The sequence below is a fragment of the Chiloscyllium plagiosum genome, unplaced genomic scaffold, assembly GCF_037043375.1.
Source record: "Chiloscyllium plagiosum isolate Xiang-an unplaced genomic scaffold, Cpla_swu_hap1 HiC_scaffold_6, whole genome shotgun sequence".
Classification (NCBI taxonomy): Eukaryota; Metazoa; Chordata; class Chondrichthyes; order Orectolobiformes; family Hemiscylliidae; genus Chiloscyllium; species Chiloscyllium plagiosum.
In genome coordinates this window covers 108,801,879-108,827,305 of record NW_028270144.1, presented here as the reverse complement: position 1 = coordinate 108,827,305, position 25,427 = coordinate 108,801,879, and the positions used below count along the sequence as shown (strand labels likewise).

Genomic DNA, 25,427 nt, shown 5'->3' with positions numbered 1-25,427 from the left:
CTTACTATCAACAATCCCCTTGTCTGCCTACATTTTGTTTTCCTGCTCCCTCTCTCTCTGCCCTTCATTTCCACCTATCCACTGACTCTTCCTTCCCCATCCCATCCCACTTTTACCAGAGGTCTCTCATAAGGATCTGTATTATGCCCTCAATTAGTCACATTATTTATTAATGACTTGGAAACTGGCATAGGAAGTCATATACCCAAATTTGCCGATGATGCAAAATTAATCAGCATTATAGACAGTGTAGAAGATAGCATAAAATTACAAAGGGATATTGACAGACTAATTGAATGGACAAAATTGTGGCAGATGGATTTCAATGTAAGCAAGTGTGAGGAGATCCATTTTGCTCCAAAAAAAAAAGATAGGTCAGGGTACTTTCAAGATAGTCTGAAGTTAAATACAGTGGATGTCCAAAAATAGTTTCAGGGTTCAGGTACATAGATCTTTAAAATGTCATGAATAGGTGCAGAAAATAATTAAGAAAGCTAATGGAATGCTGGAGGACTGGAGTTTTGATATGCAGACGTTACACCGCAGTTATACAAAACCCTGGTTAGAGTACTGTGAGCAGAGCTGGGCACCATGCCTTAGGAAGGATTTATGGCTTGGAGGGAGTACAACATGAGTTTTCAGTAATGATACCTAGATTTCAGAAGTTATGAGGGAAGCTTGCACAAAACAGGCCTGTTTTCACAAGAATTTAGAAGATTAAACTTTGATCTGATCAAAGTTTTCAAGACACGAGCAGGAAAAGACAAGAGAGATATTTCTACTGGCTGGAGATTCTAGATCTAAGCGGAGTTGTCTGAGAATTAGGGCCAGATTGTGCAGGAGAGAGGTTACCGTGGCGGATGCTTGGAACTCTCTTCCACAAAAAGCAGTTGATGCTGACCAGCTGTTAATTGCAAATCTGAGATAGATAAATTTTGTTAGCAAAGGTATTAAGGGATATAGGTCAAAGGCAGGGTGTATGGAATTAGGCCACAGATCAGCCACAATCGTATTGAATGGTGGAACAGGCTTGAGGGGCTGAATGGCCTATTCTTGTTCCTAATTATCTGGTCATTATCACATTGCTGTTCCTGGGAGTTTGTCAGTACTTACGAGCTGCCTTGTTTTCTAAATAACAGTAATATACTTCAATGATACCCTTCATTGGCTGTAAAGCACTTTGATATGTCCAATCATAAACATCTAAAAGGGAGTTTACATAATTCAGATGACTACAATTTAATTGCAGAGACCAAATTAAGCTGCTCAAATTAATCCTTTCAAACTATTCAAAATATGCACTCAGATATTCCTGCTTCAATAGAAATAGATCAGATTAGAACAGATGAATAATATTAAGCTTCACTGAATATAAGCAAACATTGTACATTAATCTAACCACCAGAACGATTTAAGTACCAAACAAAAAACACAGAAGTTTCACTTTCCAGAAATTCAGTACAGATTGCTGACAGAGGAACACTCAAAAAATACTGACGTACGCAAGGCTCAGTCTGGATTCCCACTTGTCCTATGGACAGGAAAACCTCCTTCTTCATTAGGACAAACGTAAGTTCTCAGTGACAGAAATCCCTGACTGTACTGTGGTGGAGTCTTTAAAACATGGCAATTTCCATATCGCAGAAATGATGACACTTTTAGATTGGGCTAAATTCCAACAGAGGCGAAAGTGAGGACTGCCGATGCTGGAGATCAGAGTCAAGATTAAAATGGTGCATCACTCTAATCTTCACTCTAAATTCTAACTGATTTGGCCAGAGCCTCACTGGCCTCAATCAGATCATTTCTTGAATAAAGGCAAAATACTACGGATGCTGAAACAAATACATAGAATACTGGAGAAACTCAGCGGTTCTGGCAGCAACGGATGGAGAAAAAGAATTAATATTTTGAGTCCAGAACAACTCTTCAGAAATTTCTGCACAAATGTATGAAACAAGGTGCCTGAAACCCTGTTCTATAGCCCCTTTTGGATTAATACACCCTCCCTTAACTAAAGTTATTGTTAAAATCTAACCACCTTTCAGGGATAATGTACAAGGTCAGAAATATAATCCTTTGTTAAACGAGCAGTGTGGTTGTTTGTAAATAGCCCCTAAAAATATCCATACTAAAGTGACCCAAATTTTAAAGCTAAAAGTTGCAAAACTCAGGTTCACTTACATCTCCTGGAGCAGAGGATGAAATATATTAGCAACACATTAATCCCTCAGTAAAATTGTCACTAAATGACCAGCAGTGCACCCCACATGGGAGGAGGTATTGCTTTAGATTCTTCAGCATTATGGTAAGAAACAGAACTGCAATGACCAGACCAACCTTTTTTATTTAGAAAAACATATTCATTCATGGGACACAAGTGGTGGGAAGGGATTTCTTGTCCATCGCTACTTCAACTGGAGAAGGTGATGGGCTGCCTCCTTGGCTGCTGCAGTCCTTGGGATTTAAGGACACTCACAACTAGGGAATGCTGTTTGGGATGTAGTTCCAGGATTTTGACCCAGTTACAATGAAAGAATGGAAGTATGTTTCCAGTCAGGATGGTGAGTGGCTTGGAGGGGAATTTTCAAGTGATGGTGTTCCATGTATCTGCTGCCCCTGCCTTTCTAGAAATTGCAGGTTTGGAAGGTGCGGTCTAAGGAACTGTGGTGAGATACTGCAGTGCACCTTGTTGATGGTACACACAGAGGCCACTATGTGTCAATGCTGAAGGGAGTGACTATTGAACATGGTGCTAATCAAGTGGACTGCTTTGTGCTGGATGGTATTAAGCTTTGAGCGTTATTGGAGTTGCCTATTCCAGGCAAGTGGAGAGTATTCCATTAAATTCCTGACTTGTACCTTGTAGATGGTGGAAACACTCCAGAGGCCATGATAAATAACTGAACTGCAACCAGAGCATCTTGATCCATACTGGGATCTTTTCATTGAAAGTTAAAGCTGACCAATAGTTCTGAGTTCTGACTTCCAGCATCTCTTTCCTTATTTTCTCACTGTGTTCTTGCACTGTATTAAAATTAGAGTCATAAACGTCAACAGTACATTGGCCCTTGATTATTCTAATCCCATTTCCCAGTATTTGGCCTATAGCCTTGTCAGCATCTCAAGTGCATATCTAAATACTTCTCAAATGTTACGAGGGTTTCTTCGCTCAAAATTGATTGAAAGAATTGATATGTATCCTTAATTTCATTATGTCCTCAGGTAATTGAGCTACACCATTTTGCTTAATGCTGTCCCTAATGGTTATGTTTAATTTCAAATGATGAAGAGTTTATGTCCCTATCTGAATGGGCCTGATATGGGGGCAATGAAATGCACCTGTGCCAAAAGGGGGATATCAAACTTGTATCATTGGGAAGTGTAACTTTGTGCTTTTCGCTTGGCACTTATACAGATTTAATGATTAGATTACAGTATCACATTGATTGCTAATATTCAAATACGCTAATATTGTTGGTCAACTCAATATTGTAGGCTTACATAATGGTAATGATGAAGTCGACATAGTCCTACCAGACAATAGGGCTACTCTCTCGTTAGAGAGAGAGACAGCCGGTGGTATTTAACCTGAAGGTCACCACAGCTCAGATAAGGGGAAAGGTTGAAAAGGACAGTCCTTCATGGTAACTTCAGCCATTCAATCTGCAATGGAAGCGAACTGTCTAGCCACCTGAGCTGACCCCCAAAGTAAAGTTGTCGTGGTCCTACCAGACTACAAGGTTGCTCTCTTATCAGAGAGAGCCAACTGGTCTTAGTTTAATCTGAGGGTCACCATACCTCAGACAAAGGGAGAGGGTGATTAGAAGTGGCCTTCATGGTATCATCAGCCAATCTAGGAGCTGAACCCACACCGTTGGCATCACTGAATTGCAAAACAGTATCTGGCCAACTGAACTAAACCAACTCGCAATACCTTAGGTTACTTCTCTGTCAAACTGGGAATATTTAAATTGCATTGTTTGAAAAGATTAATGTGAACCTTTGAAAATGGCCCATGCAATCAAAAAGTCTCATTATACAAATCCCCTTTTAAAACTTACAGACGGTCATGAAAAGCTCGATTTAAATACAAGATTTTCATTTATTTGTGTAAAGATGTCATCAATTTGTTATTACCTGCATGCTTATCCCATAGTATAGGAGAACAATTGAACTTCATGCCAAATTAATAAATAACATTTTAATTGCAGGAATCAGGACCCTTTACTGTATTTAACACATGAAATTTAACATTCCCACCAACAGAGGGTTATGTCTACACTGCTATTGGGCAAGCCACATGAAGGAAAGATCGATTGTGTCACAGACCAAGTTAAAGAAGCTGTAAGAGGATACCTATGAGGAAACCCTCACTCCACCTGGAGATCAGCTGAGAATTAATTTCAAGGTTACATTCTATGGTGGGGAACATCAGTTACAGAGTGTCAACTAAGATTTCTGTGGATAGAAAAAACTGGATAACCATCTGCTGTTCACACCCCACGCGTCAGCACTTTCAAGATATTTTTGAAATATCTCTTGTGAAAAGATAAAGGGCATTTAGTGCAGAGGATGGATAGAAACTAGATTTTGTTCTTGTCATCACTGTGATGGTAAAGGTCACCTGGAAGAAGTTTCAAATCATACCTATTCTGAAAAATCCATCTTCAGTACGCTTGTATCTTGATTCTTTGGTCCCCTGAAGGAACTCAGACCCTGAATCCTAAAATAAAAATTAATGAGTAAAATGATCCAATAACATTTGCCAAATACAGCAGAAAAAAAATGTGCAACCACAAAATAAAAATCAAATCAGCAAATCAAAAATTATCATAATTGTCTATGATTTGTTTTGTAAGAACTAAAAGTAAACTTGTTGATGGAAGCTTAGCTTTAACTAATAAGAAATCCATTTAACTGCAGAAAATGGTGTTACATACAGCTTTCTGTAAGAACAAGAAATAAAGTTAGAGACATCTAGAGTATCTGGCATGCCTGTGTTTCTCCACTGTGCTTTTTAAAATTCCTTCATGGGATGTGGGCATCTCTAACTAGACCAGCATTTATTGCTAATCCCAGAAGGCAATTAAGAGTCAACCACTTTGTTATGGGTGTGGTGTCACATGCAGGCCAGACCAATAAAGGCAGCAGATTTACAACCTGGAAGGATGGCAGTGGGGGGAATAGGGTTTGAATCTCATCGTAGCAGATGGTGAAATTTGAATTCAATAAAAAAAACCTGGAATGAAATGTTAGTCTAATTGCAACATTGTCGAGTGTTGTATAACCCACTCGTTCACTGAAATATTCACAATATGAAACCAAATAATTATCCAATGATCTCTTGAATTGAACCTGCCTCAACCACATTTCTAGGCAGTGTATTCTATACATTAACTACTCTTTGTGTGAAAAAGATTTTTCTCACATCATCCATCACTTTGAATCTATGCCCTCTCCTTATTTCTTTTACGAGTGGGAGCAGATGCACCCCATCTACTCTATCCAGCCCCCGCATGATCTTGAAAACCTCTATCAAACCTTCTTTCAGTCTTTTCTCTCTAAAGAGAACAGTCCCACTTATTCAATCTTCCCTCATAACTGAATTGTATCATTCCAGGAACCATTCTTGTAAATTGCTTCAGCGCGCTCTCCAATGCTTTCACATCCGTCCTTTAATGTGACGTTCATGACTTTACACAATACTCCAGCCGCGACCTAACAAGTGTCTTGTACAAGTTTAACATCACCCCCCTTGATCTTGCACCTCATTCCCCTGTCAATAAAGCAGAGAAATGTTATGCTTTATTAACTTCTTTCTTTGCCAATGCTGCCACCTTCAATAATCTGTGCACATGTACACTCAAGTCCCTGTGCTTCTTCTATCTACCTCCTTCTTGAAAACATGCAATGTTTTGTCCTCAACTGCTTTCCCATGCAGAGAATTCTACAGGCTCACAACTCACTGAGTGAAGTGATTTCTCATCTGATTCATGGTCAACCCTGTATCATTAGACTATGACCCCCGGTTCTGGACTCCCCATTCATCACGAACATCCATCCTGCATTTACACTGTGTCGGCCTGTTAGAATTTTATAGGTTTCTCTGAGATCCGATCTCATTCTGTTCTGAATTCTAGTCAATATAGTCCTAACCAATCCAATCTCCCTTCATACATCATTCGAGCCATCCCAAGAATCAGTCTGATAAACCTCCAAACCAGAGCATGTTTCCTCAGAAACGGAGGCCAATACTCCAGGTGTGGTCTCACTAAAGACCTGTATAATTGTAGCAAGACGTCCCTGCTCCTGTACTCAAATCCTTTGTTGAGTCCAGATTAGACTGCTTCTCAGATGCGTCCTGACCTGCTGTGCTTTTCCAGCACTACATTCTCGACTCTGATCTCCAGCATCTGCAGTCTGCACCTTTAACCTACCAATGCTCTTTCTCTCCACCTGATGCACTTGCACGCTTACCTTCAGCGACTGGTGTACCAGGACACCCAGGTCACATGGCATCTTCCCCTTTCCCAATCTATCGCCATTCAGATAATAATTTGATTTCCTGTTTTTGCTATCAAAGTGAATAACTTTGTTTGGTTAACAGTCAAATATCATTTCGGTTTGTGGAACTTTGCTGTGTACAAATTAACCACCATGTTTTTCTAAATTCGAACAGTGACTACCCTCCAAAAGTACTTATTTGATTGTGAAACACTTCAGGAAGTGTGGAAGACATGGCCTGGCACCAGTATATAAATTTTTTTTTTTGGCTGCTTCATCAGTCTCCACTGCTTTCCTCCAGTTCATTTATCTGTGTATCTGACTAATTTGCATTGCATCTCTCAATGCAGATTAAGACTGACACTAGCTTGACAAGGTGTTTGTTTCTTCTTGAACAAGACTCTTGCAAAACCTCTTTTTAAACTCTTTTTGCAAAATCAATGTAGGTTAATATGATCCATGTACTTAATCTAAACAAATATTGGCTTTTTCAAAAACATTCAAAATTGTCAAACATAAATTCATGCTGGATGATCTTGATTAAACATAGCTTTTCTAAACGTGCACCAATTCTATCCCCCAAAACATGCATTCTCATAAATGTGTATAAATGGCATTATAGTAATTGGTTTTGTTAGCTAATTTATCCTTTTTGATGTTATATTGGCTACACTCCAGTCCAATTTCTCAGTCTGCATATTGAAGTAGAGTATTGAAGAATCATGATCAAATTCTCTCCAATTTCCTTTAATAGCCAATGATACAAGCTACTCAGGCTCGGTAATTTATCTTGCTTGAATTCTTCTAAATGGTTCAGCTCCAATTCCCTTTCTACTTTCATCTCCACCAATTATTCATTCATATGCATTCTTCATGTTCACAATCATTTGGAAAAACTGATACAAACAATGTACATCATTGCTATGCCCCGCACTCTATTTCATCACTGTTAAGGAATTATTATTTAGAATTTGAAATTGCCCCATAATAGTTAATGAGTGCAATAAAGTTGTAAATTAAATGTTCGAAATTGTTATCAGTGCATACAAAGTTTTGTTCAGGACACAGCAATAAACACAGTACAATGTATACCTGACGTGACTAATACACAGAAAGGTGGCTGTAAAATGCACACCTCCAAATTGGCACATTGCCTTTACTAATTATTCACAGGACTTGTTAATCAAAACAGGATATGAACTATAGAGTATTTATATGGTTGATTTGACTGCACACATGTCTCACATTTAAAATACATCAAAATGTTAGGTGTTACAGCAAGATTTTCCATTGAGAAATAGTAATCATTCTAATTAATTACAACATAAAATTGACGGTACTATATAACAGCAAATTTTTTAAAAAGCAACAATTCATGGATTAGAATCAGACAAAAAGTGAGTGCTGAACCAAAACAAACTAAAAGTGGAGGGCAGAAGAGGAAAAGATTAAGGGAGGAAATTCAGAACATAGAGCTTAAATGGCTGATGATGCAGCGACAAATGATGTGAAGGGAAACAGGAAGCAAAACTAAAAGAGCTAGAAGAATAGAAAGCCTTCAGAGAGTTGTAGGACTGGAAGAGGTTATAGAGACAGAGAGACGGGGCTGAGCTGGGTGATTTTAATCAGTGTGAGTAAAAAGATAAGCTAAAGTCATCATCACCCCAGAGGACCATAGGGCTGCTCTCATAATAGAGAGACATGAATGGTGGTGGTTTAACCTGAGGGTCACCATGTCTCAAGCGAGGGGCAATATCAGGAAGGTGGGCCTTCATGGTGGCCTCAGATGTTTTGTGAATTGAACCTATGCTGTTGGCATCATTCTGCATCATAAATAGCTGTGCAGTCAATTTGATGTGAGACCTGCATAAGGACAGGAATTGGCAGCGAGAGTCTGAAGTATGTGACCAAAGACAAAGACTTGAGTCTTTACAACTTTTAATTGAAAGAAATCGTGGCCCAATAAGGCAAGATGAACTCAGAAAGGGCAAGAAGGAAGCTAAGAGATAAGACAGGAAAATATGGCTGTAGAGTTAGCAGAGGCAGCTGCACATATTTCTCAATTGTAGTAAAAAAATGGATTTTGAATTTCTGTGGAATTGTTGGAAGCAAAAGCTTGTGGGTAAATAGCAGAGACAAAACAAATTGAAAGGAAACAGTTGGCACTGAAGAAAGGGAGCCAACAGGTTGTCTTTGCTCTTCAGCTTGATCCTTGAGTATTTGGCAGAACAGACAGAGGACTGACAATGTCCTCCAGTGGGATTTGCTGCTTGACTGTGTAATTAATCAGATGTGCAATATTATTAAAACAACTGCATACTTTGAATTTGAGGAAGGGAAGAAGTGGTCAATTCTGGAGAATCCACCAGGTGAGGGGAGGCTTCAGAAAGTGGGGCAAGAGCAAGCTGACAGTGGCAGAAGTATTCTTTGGCAAATGGAATGTTCAGTTTAGGAAACCTAGTCAGCATGGATGAATTGGGCCGAAGGATCTGTTTCCATGCTGTATGACTTTATGACTAGGTATTTGAAGAATTTGTAAATAGAGTGATGGGTTTTGGGGGTAGGGAACTGTTGCGGTATAGATTTTGTCCAGGAGAAGATAGAGAAATAGTATTTGAAGAGGGTAGGAGGATGAAAGTGATGAGGAACACAAAGAAAGTGGTTTCATCACTGGTCAATACCAATATAGGAGCAGACAGGCATTAGAAGATGGAAATCTTGATTGATAGGAATACGGTTGAGAGTTAACATGGAGGGAATGATTAAGAGGATAGAGGAGGACCAGTGGTAAGGTCAAGATCAATTGAGATAGTGATGGAAATCACTGAGAATAAGGATTTGCTCAGTGCAGAGACTGGGGGAGGATAGGAAGTAGAGCATCCCAGGGAGTCACTTGGTGCTGGTCTTGACAGAAGGTAGGGATCAGGATTTCCAAGGCAGACAAATGTTGTAGACCAAAGTCAAAGGAAGAAAACATTCCATGGAAGTAGGGAGAAGCGACCAAAATATGATTTGCTGACAAAAGCCATGTCACCATTGCTGTAGTTTGAGCAGAAAGTTGATCAGAAGTTTACCAAGATGGTTTTCCAAATGTTGTTGTGAATTGAATTGAACAGACAAACCAATTTCAACTTTTGTTCTTTTTGGCACAAGCCAGATAACTTTGTTATACAAATTATTTATTTATTCTTTATCACATAACAAATACTGGCTGCTTTTAAACTGAACACAGTTGTAAGGGGTTGTGAGGAATTCCTTAAAGATTTTCTTTACCTTGTAAGGCAAAACCTCAACACTTGTATTCAACAGCAGGTCTCCAGGATGTTCTGTATTCCCAGTGTGAAACAGGTACCTGAAACCAGACAGTAAATGTAGTGATTAAAATCATTCATGCACCTTAATATGCTACTTGCCTCTGTAACCACCACTACTAATATTACATTGACATGTTGTGCTAGCAGTCTCCAAATAATCCAGAGACCTAGGCTAACGGTCTAAGGGACAAGGGTTCAAATAATGCCCCAGTGGCTGGTGGAATTTAAATTCAATTAATAAATCAGGTATCTGAAGCTAGTCTTAGTAATTAGATTAGATTAGATTCCCTACATTGTGGAAACAGGCCCTTCAGCCCAACAAGCCCACACCAACCCAGACCCATTTCCCTCTGACTAATGTACCTAACACTAGGAACAATTTAGCATTTTTGGACTGTGGGAGGAAACCAGAGCAGACACGGGGAGGCTGGAATTGAACCCGGGACCCTGGCGCTGTGAGGCAGCAGTGCTAACCACGGAGCCACTGTGCCACGAAATGATGCCATGAAACTCCTACTGGTTAACTAATGTACTTTAGGGAATGAAATCTGCTGTGCTTACTACATGTGACTCCAGACTCTCTCTTTCTGAAATGGCTAAGCCAGCCATTTAGTTCAAGGGCATATAGGGATTGACAACCAATGCTGGCATTGCCAGGGACCTAACTCCCTCTTCAGATAAAAAAAAATCACCCTCCCTTCATGTAAGATAAACTGGTGTTCTCTCTTTTGATTGATTACTGTTCAGATTAGTTGCTTGTCAATGAGACTGCACGTGGGATACTGGAAGGAAGAATAAACCAGCAGGGAGAGGTAAGTGGGTATTCTAGAACAGCCATCCACTACAGCTCTCAGTGGTCTAGATTTGCAAACATAAATCTCCTAATGGGGGCAAATTTTAAAAAAAAACAATGCTAATCTGAGGAACAAGTTGCAACGTTCAGTCAGAGAGTGACTGTGCAGCAAAGGGGAAATAGCTCTCTTGTGAGTAGATTTAGACTTTATTGTCACGAGTACTAAACTGAATGGTACCTAAGAAGGTTATTTTGTACTGAGTACTCAAACATGAGTAATGAGCAATTAGCTGTAGTCCACAAAAGCCCATAGGCAGCTCTCTACATTAGAGACAGACAAATGGTCACATACAGCCTGAAGGGTAAATTTCCACAAATATGGGGCAAGCCAAGGAGGTAGGCTTTGTCCAACAATCATAACTAGTGCAGGAATTGAACCCAGACTGTTGGTCTCATTCTACATCACACACCAACAATTGTGCTGACTGTGCCTCCACCATGATAAGCACATTGTACAGACTTGGGGTCATCACTCACTTGCAGAAAAAAAAAATCACTCATTTCACTGTAACCAATCCATATGTCAAAATTACTCCACTCTACCACTTCTTAACATAAAACATTGACCATTAAGGAGTGTGACTATTAAGCAGTGTGACACAATACAATTGCAGTAAAACTATGCAGCATTGACCAAGGTCACAAATATCAAGTGCTATAATAAAGAGATACTTCATGTTTGATGTATGTGGGCAATTTCCATTTATTTTGAATAAGGTGAATTCACTCTGAATTAAACAGCTCTATACACAACACAAATTTAAATAAATTTTCATGCCAATACTTGGTCTGAATCAGGATTTCATTCCATTTGTGATTTCAAAGCAGAGGTACCCTAAAGAAATCTCATTAAACCTGGAACAGAAACTAGGTCAGCACTTACAATGCTTTCATAACCTTTAAATCTGATGTGCTGCTCTGCATTCAAAAGGTCTTTAAACAGAGAAGGTAATTGAATAGGACTGAAAAGCATCAGCACAAGAGGCTAGAGAGAGACGCAGAAAACATTTTGCTTTCCATAACAGTTTACATTATCATCTCAAACACAAGGAAGCACATATGTAGTCAGAATAAAACTTGACTTAATTGTCCATCAGATGCATAATTTGTGCTTCTTAGAAGTCAATGTGTAATTTAATTTAAAATACTGAAGATCACTGGCTCTGTGCAATGAGGAATCCCAGGAAACTGTTCAACTCTGGAATGAGGGTAGTCAGTAAATAGGGATGCTAGCTGGCTTTGTGCATTTGGGGCTCTGATGCACCCACAGTCAGTAATTCCATTCCTACACTGCTGTTTCCGTTTAGCAGGATGATGTCAATAGCCCATTGGTCTCTTACAAAACTCATTTTATCACACAAATTTGAATGCCTATTTTCTGATGTGACTTGGTAACAGAAAAGTAACTCAAGAGTTATAATGAGTAATATGTTGATAGAGATAAATATACTTTGCAAAATCAATATCAACATATTATTTAAGAGTGGCAACTGGCAGACAGCTTTAAAGAAAGCCAAAATAATACTATTGATCTTCAGCTTATTTTGACATGCATTAAAAGTGTACTCCCGGAGTTAATTCAATTGTAATCATTTTAAACCATTGGTGCTAAAGACATGTTTTGTTCAAGCTCCTATCTTGTATTCGTCGAGGCATTTTGCAACAAATAACAAATGTAAAGGGAAGGAATGTATATACTGCATGAGAGGAGAGTGCTGATTGGTTGCGAAGTTACCTCTGAGTGGAAGGATTGCCTTGGGAATGTACCAATTAGATGATGACTGACAGTTAATTCCCAAGCATTGTAAGAATTTTAAACCAGGCAAGTTGACTCTGATTGGACAAGGCATTGCCCGAGGAATGCACCAGAGAATGGCTGTCACCTGTTCTGCGGAGTTGAAACGGGCACAGTGAGTACACGTTCTGTTTGTCTGTACAGAACAAGGGACTGTATGTTCATATATAGGTTAGCACAGGTGTACTACACTGCAGACTCAAGTGGCAAACCTAAATTGGTTGTCAGCATAATTATCCACACAGTCAGAATCATTTGGTAAATATTCAATTGTGAAATCACATCTAATATTGGATGTTGCGTTTTGAGTATAGGAAAGTTGGTTATGGTCAGCACCTTGCCTGTTGCAAACAGCTAAAGGGATATACTAATCCTCTCTGATCCAGCAGTCTATGGGGCATATGGGAGAAAGTGAGGACTGCAAATGCTGGAGATCAGAGTCAAAAAAGGTGGTGCTGAAAAAGCACAGCTGGTCAGGCAGCATCCGAGGAGCAGGAGAGTTGATGTTTTGAGCATAGAGCTCCATCACCGCATTTTTGGTATTCATATGCCACATTACTCATTTCTGTGGTAGATAAAACTTGTAGTCAAGCCAAAAAGACAGTTGGAGACAACTGACTGGCCAATTTACAATTGTTTACTACAAGCTTATACACAGGTTGGGATTCCGACAGCTCCATGCTTGATAAAATTGGTCTTATAGGCATAAAGCCATTTGTTCCTCAGGCTGGAATAGGTCACGTCAAAGCCACCCTGCAGGATAATGGCTGCACTGATCAAATTACTTCTCACTGTATAATGTTCAAATTCATGAACAGGCCTAAGGCATGACCTTTGTTCCTGATAAGTGCCCAGACTATCCAAGATTATCTTGAGGGGCAGGAATCTCAAAGGTTTGAGCAACAGGTAAAGCTCACTGTTTCATGTTCCTTTATGCAGTGGCCACTAAAGGGATGCCATTGCCAAGCCAAAAAGATGTTCTGCTACTTTGAGAGGGACAAATCAACAGTGTTGACTCAAGGGTAACTGATGTTCTTTTTTCCATCCCTTCAACTTCTCCAAAATGGTCAAATCTTTTGTCTTCTGCTTTTTGACATTCAACACAGTATTCATTTGAGGGAGCAAAGGTGGAAGTTCTTCTGCCTCTCTTCTTGGCTTAAGTCAGTTGTCTAAAGGTGCTGAGAACGTGAAACCTGCACCAGAGGCCGTTTTATAATATTCCATTAAAAGGGTAAAGGAAAATCCCGAAGTCTTTTAGTCATACATAAAGAGCAAATGGGGAACTAGAGAAAGGGTTGGCCCACTCAAGGACAAAAAAGGAAACTTATATGTGGAGTCAGAGAAAATGGGTGAGATTCTGAATAAGTACTTTGCATCGGTATTCACTGAGGAGAGGGACATGACGGATGTTGAGTTTAGGGATAGATGTTTGATTACTCTAGATCAAGTCGGCATAAGGAGGGAGGAAGTGTTGGGTATTCTAAAAGGCATTAAGGTGGACAAGTCCCCAGATCCAGATGGGATCTAGGTGAAAGTGAGGACCGCAGATTCTGGAGATTAGAGTCGAGAGTGTGCTGCTGGAAAAGCACAGCAGGTCAGGCAGCATCAGAGGATCTATTCCAGGTTACTGAGGGAAGTGAGAGGGGAAATAGTTGGAGCCTTAACAGATAACTTTGTAGCATCCTTAAACATGGGTGAGGTCCCGGAGCACTGGAGAATTGCAAATGTTGTCCCCGTGTTTCAGAAAGGTAGCAGGGATAATCCAGGTAATTATAGACCAGTGAGCCTGACATCAGTGGTAGGGAAGCTGCTGGAGAAGATACTAAGGAATAGGATTATTTACATTTGGAAGAAAATGGGCTTATCGGTGATAGGTAACATAATTTTGTGCAGGGAAGGTCATGTCTTACCAACTTAATAGAATTCTTTGAGGAAGTGACAAAGTTGATTGATGAAGGAAGGGCCATAGATATCATATATATGGACTTCAGTAAGGTGTATGATAAGGTTCCCTGCAGTAGACTGATGGAGAAAGTGAAATTACATGGGGTCCAGGGTATACTAGCTAGATGGATAAAGAACTGGCTGGGCAGCAGGACACAGCAAGTAGTAGTGGAAAGGAGTTTCTCAAAATGGAGAACTGTGACCAGTGGTATTCCACAGGGATCTGTGTTGAGACCACTGTTGTTTGTGATATACAAAAATGATTTGGAGGAAGGTATAGACAGTCTGATGAGCAAATTTGCAGATGACACTAAGATTGGTGGAGTAGCAAATAGTGAAGGGGACTGTCGGAGAAATGGCAGATGGAGTTCAATCTGGGCAAGTGAGAGGTGATTCATTTTGGAAGATCCATTTCAAAAGCGAACTATACGGTAAATGGAAAAGCCTTGGGGAAAATTGATGTACAGAGGGATCTGAGTGTTTAGGTCCATTGTACCCTGCAGGTGGCAATGCAGGTTAGTAAAGTGGTCAAGAAAGCATACGGCATGCTTTCCTTCATCGGACGGGTATTGAGTACAAGAGTTGTACTAATGTCACAGTTGTATACGACATTGGTTCAGCCAGATTTGGAATATGGTGTACAGTTCTGGTCACCACATTACCAAAAGGATGTGGATGCTTTAAAGAGGGTGCAGAGGACGTTCACCAGGATGGTGCCTGGTATGGAGGGTACTAGCTATAAAAAGAGATTGAGTAGATTAGGATTATTTTCATTACAAACTCGGAGGTTGAGGGGGTCCTGATTGAGGTCTGCGAAATCATGAGGTAGAGACAGGGTGGACAGCAAGAAGCTTTTTCCCCAAAGTGGGGTCTCATTTACTAGGGGTCATGAGTTCAAGGTGAGAGGGGAAAAGTTTAAGGGAGATATGAGTGTAACGTTCTTTAAGCAGAGGGTGGTGGGTGCCTGGAATGCGTTGCCAGCGGATGTGGCAGAGACAGGCACGATAGCGTCATTTAAGATGTATGAATGGATAGGAAGCAGAGGGATACAGATCCTTAGAAAATAGATTTAGATAGAGCATCTGGATCGGTGCAGGCTTGGAGGGCCGAAAGGCCTGTTCATGTGCTGTAATTTTCTTTATCCTTTATCACTCCCTGCTGGACTGCTCATCTCCAGGCAGTCCTGTCAGCAGCGCAGATTTTCCATGCATTGACTCTGATCCCTGTCAACCTGAGGTCTCGTTTGCAGACATTGTATCACAGACATGGATGACCTGTTAATCTCATGCCAATAGCAGGCCAGCCGAAGAGCATGTCTTTAGGATGCACTATTGATCTGTTTGGCTCACGTTACTAGTCAATGAATGGCCATTGGCTCAAGACAGCCAACACTCTAGGAATGCTGGCACCTTGGTGACCTTCCATATTCACATAATGTTCGTCTGAGGGAGCAAAGGTGGAAGCTCTTCTGCCTCTTTCTTAGAGAAAGTGAGGACTGCCTTCATCTGACCTTCATCCCACTAGCTCCCGGGTTAGGGAGTTTGACAAGTGACGCGTCCTTGAACATTTCTTCCACCGCCTCCACCTCCAGGCCCACTTTTTCAATCAAGGTTCTCACCCACCCACCAAGGACCCCTTCACTCACCTTCAACACACCCCATCCACCTGGACACCCCGTACTGGCCTGTTACCTGCCCTTGACCTCTTCATTTCTAACTGTCGCTGTGACATTGATCACCTCAATCTGTCCACTCCAACTTCCCATCCTCACAACGCAGAGCCCTCCGCTCCAACCCCAAACTCATCATTGAACCCACAGACAAGTGGGTGGGGGTGGGGCAGTGGCAATTTGGTGCACCAAGACTCCTGATGAAGGGCTTTTGCCCGAAACATCGATTTTCCTGCTCCTTGGATGCTGTCTGACCGGTTGTGCTTTTCCAGCACCACTCTAAACTTGTCTAGATGAATAGCTGAACGCACTGGATGCAGCAAAGGCTGTGGGCCCAAACCAGATTTCAGTTTTAGTAATGGAGACTTATGTTATAAAAGTAGCTGTGCCCCGAGGCAGGCTATTCCAGTACAGCTACAACAATGCCAACTGCCTGGCGATGTGAAAAATTATCCAGGTAGGTTGAGTCCACAAACAGCTAGGACAAATTCAACCTGACCAATTACCGCTCTGTCTACTCTAGATCATCAAAATTAATGGAAGGTGCTGTTGACAGTGCTATCAAGCATCACTTACTCATCAATAACCTGCTCACCGATGTTTACTTTGTGTTCTGCCAGGATCACTGAGCTCTTGCATTCTGTGAACCTAGTTCTGTGAAGTCATTACAACATTCTAACAGATGGAAGAAGCTGTTGCTGATTATGAAGCATTCAATATTTCATTGCTCTATCAAAACATCACAGTAACAACTTTCCTGTAGGAAGACGTCACCGTTGTAAATCATTGCCCTTACCTATCTATATTCAGCGGTTTGTCGAACCTGACAAGTATATAGTCACCAGCAATAGGAGTGATGCCCCAGAAGAAGTCCTCTCCCAGGTAAGCTTTGTCTAATGAATGACCTTGGTAAACTTTTAGAGATGTTGAAACTTCTGCAGGAGGATTAACGTGCATTTTGTGAAGTAAAGGCTTCATAAAATCTTTATCCTTTGGGAAGCAAAAAATACACCACAAAGTTTTAGTTGTTAAGTATAAACAAATCAATTAATAGCTTTGCAACATATAGTGGAACACCTGTGTACTCATTACTTAATTAATTTTACACACTAAAATCTGCATTTGCAAAAAAATTAGAATGTGACATTTCTTAACTGCTTCAAATCAATTCTCTTTCACTACAATTCCATTCTGTCACTTTATTCCAAAGTTAAATGTTTTGAGTGTTTTCGGGAGATTTCTACCATGAGAATTGCGGATGCCTTAGAAAAATTGCAAGTTGGTTTCCAAAAACATACAAGCAACATCAAGGGAGGAAAGGAAAGCCATAGTGAATTTCTTTTTGGAATATGTTGCAGGTGAATAAATGGCTGGCATTTGAATAAATTCTAGAGCTGTTTGCATTTACCAAAGGCTGTCATTGTCAACTTGCTACCATACTGATAAAGAAAGATTCTGTGGTGATGGAGATTACAGATTTAACACTGTTAAGACAAGATGTAGGTCATTAAATACATTAAAGATTAAACAATGGCCTGGATTAGAATATGCTTTGGACATTTGAAGGTTTTAACTGAAATAATAGATGACAAGATCAAAGCCTTTATTCTATGCCCAGCAATTTCTACCTTTTTGCTAATTTTTCAGATCCAAGTATCTGTTGAAACATGTTTCTGAGAGGGTTATCAGCAATCTAATATCTTATGTTACATTCCCATAATTTAAATCTTGGTGGTGACATAGCGGGGAACTCCTCACTCAATGCCCAAGTTACACTTCCCAGCACAGACAACAGAGAGCAAATCAGGAATATTGTAACAAGCCCTCAAATGGCTACTGAGATTGGCTATCCCAGGACTGATCTAACCTGGGGTCTTTCTGATCAGTTTGCTCAGTAACACACCTATTCAGGGCATGATCATTAATGGGACTCCAACTATTCTACAGGGACTTGTTACAGATAATTTGCTGCCAATATCTGTTAATTTTGCAGCTGATGAACACCAGACACACTGTATCTGACTGAGCAAAATTACAGTACATAAGATCACCACATGGGAAATCTGATACAGAGTTGATATCAGAAATAGTCAAGTTGAAATGACACAGGGGTTGGTCTTGATATAATCCTGGTGTCACAGGGATACAACAATAGAATTGATTCTCCTGGTGATCTACTGAATTCCAAAACTCTGGAGAAATGATCCAATGCATTATGGGACAAATAGTAATAAAATAAATGCACCCCCTATAAATATTACAAACTGGACAGACTACAAGGCAGTCCATAGACTACAAGGCAGTCATGGGTTTCTGTTCATGAGTATGGTCATAAGTTGATTTGTACAGAAGTTGGAACACAACACAATACAATGTAAAATAGTCATTTGTAAGTATGAGAAAACATTTGCATGTTTTTTTATATTAAAATGGCATCACATTGGTAAGTACAAGTGCTCATATGTTAGATGTTTGTAAGTAAGGGACTGCCTGTATCCTACTTTAACTGTCAAAAAAATACCCAAGTTAAAGTTTTTCTGCAAAACAACAAAACATTGTGTTAAAAAGGAAAGGTGCTTGCAATACAAAACATGCTCCCACCTCATTGGAAACACAGATCATTCTCCCTGGGAAATCATTCCACTTCAGAGGTGCTGAGCAATTGAAGAACTCTATGTTCCATTTAATAACAGAAGTGGAAAATGCTGATTAGCAAGGACTAACTGTCAAGTAAAAGTGTATTTTAAAAATAGAGGGCGACAAGATCTCTGCCATTTGAAAGATGTTAACCTTAACCAGATAATAATGTCACTTGGGAATCTTTACTGTAAGGAATTGTAAGATATTAGTTTGATCTCATTGGAAAAGTGGTGACTCAAGATGACCTATCAAAATTTTGTAAAGATTGGGATGGGAGTTAATCAACCTGACATGGAAACTTCACTTCATTAGTAAAATAAATAACTACATTCAGTCAAAACATTTTTGAGCAAAGGGACAACACAGGGAATAATTAAATCAACAAGCATTTTGGAAGTTCACACATTTTAAAACTTTGTACTACAGCTTGTTAAGAGACATCATAATGTGGTCTGGTTAGGGCCAGGATTTTCCATTGGCAGAGTTCTTACAGCTCAATATTCTCAAACGAGACTTTTTCTTGACAGTTTCTTCCTGTCAATCAACATTTTCTGCTTTTACTGTTGACTAAAACATGAAAGAGTTCTTCAACTATTTTGCACCTTTTGACTAGACTGATAGCACAGGGACTGTGCTCAGCGTTTAAAATACTTATAAATGATAGATAGGAGAAGGCTAGCTTTGTAACATAGGCACTTTTCTTTTCTATCCTTTTATTTTGCATTGTTTTGCTGAAAAATCTAACTGTAGTTTTCTTTTACAGGCAAATTATTGAATTTAGCATTTCATAATTTATTTGTCACAGAATATGGGCATTGCTGGCTAAGGCAGCAATTCTTGCCTGTCCCTAATTGCCCTGAAGATGGGGGTGAGCTGTTTTCTTAAACTGCTGCTGTCGAATGGTGTAGGTTAAGAAGAGAATTACAGGATTTTGACCCAATGACAGTGATTCAACACTGATATATTTCTATGCCAGGATGTTGTGGGGCTTGGAGGGAAAGTTGTAGTACCCTTGCCCTTTTAGGTGCAGGAGTTTACAGGTTTGAAAGATGCAGTTGAATGAACCATGGTGAGTTGCTGCAGTGCATCTCATAGGTAGCACACACTGCTGCCTCTATGCATCTGTGGTGAAGAGAGTGAATACTGAAGGTGATGGAAGGGATGCCAATGAAGTGGGATGCTTTATCCTGGATGGTGTTGAGCTTTTGAGTGTTTCTGATGCTTTATCCATCTCTAATTGCCTTTGTTAAGGTGACAGTGAGTCACCTTCTTGAACCGTTTCACTCCCTATGGTGAAGGTACATGTTATTAAGTATGGGGTTCTAAGGTTTTAACCCAGTGGCAAAGAAGAAATGATGATGTGTGTCCAAGTCAGGGTGGTGTTTGGCAGAGAGAGGAACTTACAGGCACTGGTGTTCAATGCTTCCTCGGATTTATTTTCCACTGTGTGGAGCTCTGAAATTCATGAATTTCTGGTACTGAAAGTAAACATGGGGTGTTCAAGAAAGAAACAGAAACAATAAAGACTAGCACGGGTTTCCTCCCCAGGTCCAAAGAAGTGCAGCTTAGGCAGATTGGCCATGGTAAATTGTCTGTAGTGTTCAAGGATCTGTAGGCTAGGTGAATTAGCCGTGCAAAATACAGGGTTATAAGGGCAGAATAGGGGATGGGATTGGGAAGGAGGAAGCTCTTTGGAGGGTCAGTGTAAACACGATGGGCCAAATGGTAGGGGAATTAAGGATTATGGGATAATGCAAGTAGGAGGAACTGAGACAATGGATATATCAGCCATGATCTTAATGAATGGCAGAGCAGGCTCAATGGGCCAAATGGCCTACTCCTGCTTCTCTTACTATGAATGATCTGTTTCCCCACTGTAGAGATTCTCTGATTCTTCTATGAGTCTACAAAACCAAAGGTAACTCTGCCTAATTTTAGGAGTGGCACAATGGCTCAGTTGGGTTTGATTCCACCCTCAGGCGACTGTCTGTGTCAATTTTGCACATTCTCCCCACGTCTGTATGGGTTTCCTCCAGGTGATCCAGTTTCCTCCCACAGACCAAAGATGCGCAGGTTAGGTGGTTTGGCCATGCTAAATTGTCCCATAGTGTCCAGGGATGTGCAGACTAGATGGATTAGCCTTGGGCCATGCAGGATTACAGGGATAAGATAGGAGGATGGGTCTGTGTGGGATGTACTTTGGACTCGATGGGCTGAATGGCCTACTTCCACACTGTAGGGATTCTAGCCTTTGTTTTTGTTAAATCTAATTTGTATGTATTTCTCCCTTTTTTCAAAAAACAAATACTCATGGTTTAATTGAATTTAAAATAAATTGAAATGCCAAAACTAGCAGCCTGAATGAAAGGTACTGCACGTAAGTTTGATCATTTGTGTTTAGGCTAAATGTTTATATCTTGCACTAATCTGTCAGTACAAATAAAGCATCCAAAACTGTGCCACACCGAGTACAGCCAAGTGCACTGGACCCCTCAAACTGAAAGCTCCTTTCCACTGAATGTTCAGCACAATCTGGTCTTGCATGTTATACCTGTCTCCCTGTGTACTATTGAAGTGCATGCTTTGACAGAATTGGCTTCAAATGTAACACTACAGTTGGCTCAAACAAAGCAAATCTCCAAGGAGGCAACACAGTTTGAGTGGACTGAGATTTAACAGCTCTACAACATGGGTTTCTCATCATGCTGATGCCAGACTGCACATGCATTAATAGAAGGCAGAGATCATTCTTGAATTGCAGGGATAACTCAATTTTATTTAAAACGAGCATAATTAACACTTACAACCCATTTCCCTTCAATTAACCCAAACGCTGAAAATGTCATGCTGTAACAGTAGATCAAAATGCTACTCACTGTTAATTTCTGAATTTTGCCTGCCAGCGAAGAATGCAGCCCAACATGCTGAAATAGGGATGGTCTGAATCGAATCCTGATGTTAGACTTTTGCCGCTCGCAATGTTTCTAACAACACAAGTAAGTCTTGTTAGCTCTCTAACGAGCATTTCACATAATATTAATGGCCAAAGTTAAAGTTAGGCAGAGAGAAAACATTGCAAAAAAAATTAACTTCCTTTCATTCTTCCCCTGTTTGATGTGACAGTTTTTTAAACTCTGTGCAGGTTAAACGTATCCTTCTTCTTTTAACATCTACACACATCCATACAAAGAGTGATATAAATATTTAGTGAAAGGAGTCTGTACCACATGGAAGCTTATTTGAGAAGGTTAGGGGTTATGCAATGGTGGTAGGCAAACCAAATTTAAAAATAATTGGAAGTGATAAAACGGAGAGGAGAAGTTGAGGGCTATTTTTTCAGAGATGTTTTTTTGAAATTCATTGACAGGATGTGGGCTAGACTAGCATTTATTGTCCATCCCTAATTACCCAGAGGACAATTATGAGTCAATCACACTGCTGTGGATCTGGAGTCGTATGTAGATCAAACTGGGTAAGGATGGCAGCTTCCTTCCCCAGAGGCCATTAAAGACCATTGAGACAGAGGAATTACATTCCTCAGATCAGATCGGGGATTATGGATATTGACTTTGTATATCAGGAAAGCTAGAGGGGGCATAGTCATAATTTACAGATTACAATATCAGAGGTATAATGAAGGTATAATTAATATTTTGAACCAAATGAAAATGCAAACGGGCATTGGCAAGATGCAGGAATGAACTGGAAAGTAGCAGATTGAATTCAATGTTAACAAGTGAGAAGGTTAAAATGGAGGTGGTGAACTAGATAGAAAGAAATAGTAAGGAATAAAAGAACAAAGGGAGGAGAAGTGACCGAAGGAAGTGGGGGTAGACTCACTTAAAGAATGAGGGAGGAAAATGGAGGGAAAAAAGGCAAGAGCTTGAGTAATGCAGGGTAGGAAAAAAGACAACATCATAAGCCAAAGCATAATATTTCATCAACACAGGTTATCATAGGGTCCATGCTAATGGAGAGTTACTACACAATAGACTTAGACGACTGAGCACTTGTGAGGACAAAACAGCTGAGAAAGAAATAAAGGAAACTTCAGATAGTGGAAGGTGAAATGCAGATGCTGAAGACCTGAAATAAAGCCTGTTGTACTGGAGAAACTCAGCAGGTCTGGCAGCATCTATGGAGAGAGAATCACAGTCAACGTTTTGAGTCCAACAACTCTTCTTCAGAATTGAAGTTCCAGATAAGACTCATATTGATCTCGAAATGTTGACTGTGTATTTCTCTCCACAGATGCTGCCAGAGTTGCTCCTCAGCAATTTTTATTAGAGACTCATAGGATCATACAATATATAAGAGAGGCTTTGGTTAATTGAAGCTCATAGGACCACACAGAACAGAAGAGACCCTTTGATTAATTGAGCCTGCATTAACAAAGCAATTTTAAATCTACACTAATACTGATGAAGGATCCCGCCTGAAACATTGACTCTCCAGCTCTTCTGATGCAGCTTGACCTGCAGTGCTTTTTCCAGAGCCACATTTTGTTAACATCTGCACTAATCCCACTTTCCAGCACTTGGTCCATAGCCTTCAATGTTATGACATTTCAAGTATTTATCATTTTAAAGGTTGGGAGGTTTCCTGCAACAACTTCCCTCCCACGCAGTGTATTCCAGATACCCACCATCGTCTGGGTGAAAAAAAATGTTTCCTCAAATTCCCTCTAAACCTCTTGCCTTTCTCCTTAAAGTTATGCCCCTTTGTGATTGACACTTCAACGAAGGGAAACAGCTGCTTCTGATCTAAACACCTCAATCAGGTCTCCTCTCAGCTTTCCCTACTCTAAAGAAAATAACCCATCTTATCCTGCCTCTCTTGTTAGATAAACTGCTCCATCCCAGGCAACATCCTGGTGAATCTCCTCTGCACCCCCTCCAGCACAATCACATTCTTCATATAGTGTGGTGACCAAATTGCATATTGTACTCCCACTGTGACCGAACTAAAATTTTGTACATAACCTCCCTGCTCGTATAATCTATGCCATGACTGATAAAAGCAATTGTAAGCAGAATTGCATTCCAGCATACTCTTCATCCTTATAGTCTAGCGTATTGCTTGCTCTACATTTGCAATCAAGCCAATGGACCAACTCTGGTTTAATGGGGAGTGTAAGAAAGCATACAATGAACAGCACTATGCATATCTAAACATAAACTTCCAATTTGATGAAGCTACAACACAGAGGTATATGTAAACTAAACCACTGAAGAAGACTTAATCCAAGCATGCTCCAAAGAGTCAAATTGCAGAAGTGAAGTGAAAGTAACATCAAAGCAGCATTTGAATGAATGCATTATCAAGGGTGCATGGTTAAAACTTGAATCAGAGGAAAAGTGGTTGGTGTCATAGCTAGCACAATGGAAGGGACCAGTAGTCATTAGAGGACAGTCATTTCAGCCCCAGAGCATCACTGCAGGAATTCCACTGGGTAGTGTCCTATGCCCAATTGTCATTGACCTTACCTTTGCCTTAAAGTGATAAGTGTAGTGTGCTGATAAGTGGAGTGCTTAATTCCATTCTCAGCTCTTCAGATAGTGAAGCGGTCTATACCCCATTTTAGTAAGGACTGGATAATGATCAGTTTCAGGTTAATAAGTGGCAAATAACATTTACACTTGATATGATCATAACTAATGTTACTGCTGGACAATTCAGATCCTGGACTGAAATCATGTTTGATCATATTTTATTTTCCTCTCACTTAATGAGGTGACTGCTCACTAAAACGTAAACATACAATGCTGCAGATTTGGTTTTAATAATAAAACAGAAGTTTATTACATGAAAGTAAAGATTAAATAGAATAAACCATGCTCTTTAGACATAATACAACTTGAAAGACTTCAAAACATACAGTAAGAATACAACATTCCATCTAGTCCAACAGCAAACCATTAATGGTGCTCAAACACCAGAGGCAGAGTTTACTTCTCTATCATATCAATGAGTTTAATTTAATAGTTTCTTTCAGCTTCCAGTTTTGAGAGTCTGGCAAATTCTTCCTTGAGTATTTATACAACTGAGCTTAAACTTTCTCAGTTTCAATTAACCACTTTAGCATTCTAACCAAATACATCTGGTCTGGAACTTTCAAACTAAACCCTTATACTGAGTTAACTTATTTCTAACTCTTCTGAAATAATTTCTTGCCCCTGGAAAACTGCATTCATATATCCAACATCAACCTTGTACAACCTGAAACTAAATCTTTCTAAATTATGGATATTTGCCTTGAGCAATAAAAAAAAATCACCCCTGATCCTTCTAACTGAAAACAGGCTAATGCTCTTCAATATTTATTCTGTCCACTTGTAAAACTCTCCCAAGGCAAATTCCCATTAGCACTCCAGAAACTCTCTCACGCATACTAATTAGTTAAACAAAAGCTCCAGAAATACCGTAATCATTAAACTCCCTCACGCACACAGACCAAAACCCACATCACTAGTTCAAAATTCAGACTCTACAATAAATTGTATTAAAATATATATAAATCACACACTGTACAAGTGTTGGGCAATTACCATCTCTAATAAGATGGAATCTAGCCAAATGTCCTTACATTCAATGCTATTACCATCACTAATTCACATAACATCAACATCCTGTGAGCAAAAATATAACTGGACCTGCCACATAAATACTGTCAGGTTGTAGGTTTGCTCACTGAATGGTGGGTAG

General features: G+C 39.9%; 1 protein-coding gene across 1 annotated transcript in view; it reads right to left on the bottom strand.

Annotated features, from left to right (window-relative positions):
• mgat4a (alpha-1,3-mannosyl-glycoprotein 4-beta-N-acetylglucosaminyltransferase A) overlaps positions 1-25,427 on the bottom strand; it is a 281,788-nt gene that overhangs the window by 14,517 nt on the left and 241,844 nt on the right. Inside the window, exons 10-13 of the mRNA XM_043692233.2 lie at positions 21,599-21,706; positions 16,879-17,072; positions 9,781-9,859; positions 4,651-4,726 (exon numbers count right to left, since the gene is read on the bottom strand). Of these exons, the coding sequence (XP_043548168.2) occupies positions 4,651-4,726; positions 9,781-9,859; positions 16,879-17,072; positions 21,599-21,706 (457 nt within the window). The remainder of the gene's footprint in view (positions 1-4,650; positions 4,727-9,780; positions 9,860-16,878; positions 17,073-21,598; positions 21,707-25,427) is intronic.